The sequence below is a fragment of the Rhinopithecus bieti genome, unplaced genomic scaffold (assembly GCF_001698545.2).
Source record: "Rhinopithecus bieti isolate Rb0 unplaced genomic scaffold, ASM169854v2 scaffold_12928, whole genome shotgun sequence".
In the NCBI taxonomy this organism is placed as follows: Eukaryota; Metazoa; Chordata; class Mammalia; order Primates; family Cercopithecidae; genus Rhinopithecus; species Rhinopithecus bieti.
In genome coordinates, this window is record NW_016807614.1 from 1,786,743 (window position 1) to 1,789,972 (window position 3,230).

The 3,230-nt window shown below is 32.1% G+C and overlaps 1 protein-coding gene across 1 annotated transcript in view; it reads right to left on the reverse strand.

Annotated features, from left to right (window-relative positions):
• The window catches only part of TANC2 (tetratricopeptide repeat, ankyrin repeat and coiled-coil containing 2), a 483,987-nt gene that overhangs the window by 334,971 nt on the left and 145,786 nt on the right, over positions 1-3,230 (reverse strand). The window contains exon 4 of the mRNA XM_017882923.1: positions 1,566-1,748. Within this exon, the coding sequence (XP_017738412.1) occupies positions 1,566-1,748 (183 nt within the window). The remainder of the gene's footprint in view (positions 1-1,565; positions 1,749-3,230) is intronic.

A 3,230-nucleotide genomic window follows, 5' to 3' on the forward strand; every position in this document is an offset into this window, starting at 1 on the left:
AAAAAAAAAAAAAAGAAAAAAAAAATTAAAATTCAAAAGTTCATACACGCCATTAATCAACTACACTCTGCATTACTGTTTCACTACAGTAACTCTGTGGTATTAGGTATGTTATCAACTTTGTTATATTTAATAGTTATCTCTTAATAAAGGTTGACTATTAAGTTGACATTCAAATTAAGACAGGCAAACGGGATAGGAAAGTGGTGTCTCTAAAACTTCAGGTAATCCAGCTCACTTCTGCATAGAAACTGGACTTGCTATTTTTTCCACTGTGTGTGGTAAAATGAAGCGCATCACATGCGCAGATTTGGGATTTTTATATTTTTAGTAATCAATAATACCTCTGACTGTAAAACAGGGAGAATTTCTAAGCATTGAGATTTTATTTAAGCCTAATCACATAAAATTCATCATCTTTTTGGACATTAGAAGGCAACTGGTATTTCAGGATATTATGCTATTAGGCTATTTTACCTATTTGTTTTAATCTAATGGCCAAAGTGTCTTTAGACTGAAGTATCTAATGACCAAAGTGACTTTGATTCACTTATTTTTTTGAAAATGCCAATAATACACAATGTAAAGAAGCATAATTTATGCTTTGTAGAACTATAAAGAAATGCTACTATTTTGATGAAAATTATAAACAGTGAAAACTTTCACTCTGCATAGACAGAAGTGCCCAAAATTTCATTTCTCCTTTTATTTTCTTTTGAATAATGATAAACTTCTCTACTGTCTAGCTCAATGTCAAATAGGAAATAGTCGATACATCCTTTGTGAATAACTTAATTTCATGCCTCCACGCACTTATAACCCAATAATACTAGTCAACTTACTGACATCAGGGATATACTGATAATGCTAGAAGAAATCTAACAAAGTGACCCAGGATTACATATTTTACACACAAGCATTCTTCAACTATATATTAAAATTGATTTCCTGAAAAAATGTAAAAGGACAAAAGTCCATTTAATAAAGACAGTTTCACACCTAACAACTTGATCTAAATGGGTAATACATATTGTGAGATCATATTGAAGTCAATATAATCCATAACTTATGAATTATCGTAAATATCCTAAGAAGTTAATGTCCAGTGTAGAGGAAAATATCTAAATTATCTTTTAAAAATAGATATAAAATATACAAATAACAATTTCAAATAAAATACGACTGATGTACCTTTGCTGAACTATCAAGCTCCTATTATCCTAAAATTAGAATGTCTCCATCTGTTAATCTGACATGAACAAGCTTATAAATGAAATCAGAACAACAGTGTATTCTGGCAAAACCAGAAACTTCCTGAAAACCTAGAAAAACATGTTCACAACAGATGGGTCATTTAGAAAATAAATACATCAATCTGTCAAACTGAGTACTGTTCTAATTCTCTAAATTAAAATCATTTGGAGTTCTACTTTTCAAGAGTCTGTGACATTAGGAAGGCCAAACAGGAAAAACCTAAAGATGCACATATACACATCTGACGTGACCTAAAGTGTCATATTGTTAGGTTTCCTGTTAAACATACTAAATTTAGGTAAAGTCCTTACCAGTTAACTTCTTCACAGGCTGGAGCCGAACACTGATAGACTGATGTGTGAGTAAGGGGGAGGATGGAAGAGAGCGAGACATGCCCTCCATAATCCGAATGTGCTGCATACCTTCACTCACTGGAAGTGGCGGGACGGCGTAGTCTGGCTCAAAAGCACAGTCGCTTTCTGTGGAGATGCCACCTGTTAGAAGGGGATGGAACAAAAGAGCTGGTGAGAAAAGATCCTGCCTTCCCTATTAAAATACATCTTATAGGATAATTCAGAACAACAAATATTGATTTTCACTGTGAAAATCAAATAAAGTATTTTCACTACATGCATTCATTTCTACACTTACTATGTACTCAATTCCAGGTCTAGCACTAGGAAACTGAAGATGAGTAAACTAAGGTTCCTTCTTATAAGGTGTTCACTGTCTCATGAGAGATGAAATCATATAAGGAAATATAAGAAAATATATTTCCACATAAGTTGTATAAAGAAATGATCTTACATTTTTTTCCTGATAAGACACACATGAAAGGTATTTATCTGCTTAGCAAGCCATCACGTGCAATTGCTAGTAGGATCACTGTAACTCTATTTCTTTCTCCCTACCTCCAAGAAAATAGATAAAAATTCAAGTGGTTAAGGCTGACATTGTTATATAATGATCTTTGAATCTAATTTTTAAAAAGAGTAATTATATGCTGTTTACTTCTATCTATATGCTGCTGACTTCCATGTCTGGTAATGGCAGAATCATGTACTTCAGATAAACTTTTCCCAAGGAAAATTAGAACCATGAACATATGGTATAAAATTACATATATATAAATTTTTACATATATATTCAACACTTTTGTTAAAAGCCCAAAGAACTATACTGTAGGAGCAAGTATGAACTGAAACTTGACAGGCTCTCACAGGGACTAAAGCTCAGCTCTGAATATTTCCCATAAAATTAAATCAAGGCAATCTTGGATTGATCGTGCCCGCTAAAAACAAACATAAATCTTTGTGGAGGAAGGTAATATCATCGTAGGTCTCAAATTATTTATATAATTTATCACATACAGCATCTAGCCCTTAATTAACAATAACAGAGATAAGATAACATGAACAAAGTAAATCAGAGAAGCCATATAAACCAGAAATAGTCTCACAGAGAAATACAGAACACAAAACAATGAGGGACAGAATTTAAAATAATATGCTAAACATGTTTAAGAAAATAAACGTTCAAAATTTTAGCAGAGGAATGAAATTATGAAATTAAAAATTTAATAAATAGACTTAAAGGTAGATTAGACATAAAATTAGTAAACTGGAAGATGCGTCAGAAGAAAACATTAAAATGATGAATGGAGAGTCCAAGAATGGAAATGGATTCTTAGATATGACACCAAAAGCACAAGCATTAAAAGAAAAAATTGGATTTCATCAAAATTAAAAACTTTGTGCAACAAAGGATAATATCAAGAGAGTGAAAAGACAATGCTCACACTGGGAGAAAACATTTCCAAATCATGTATCTGATAGGAGTCTAACATCTAGAACAAGCTTATCTAGCCCACGGGCTGCATGCGGACAAGGACAGCTTTGAATGTGGCCCAAAACAAATTTATAAACTTTCTTAAAACATTACGGTTTTTTTGGTTTTTTTTTTTTTTTTTTTTTTTT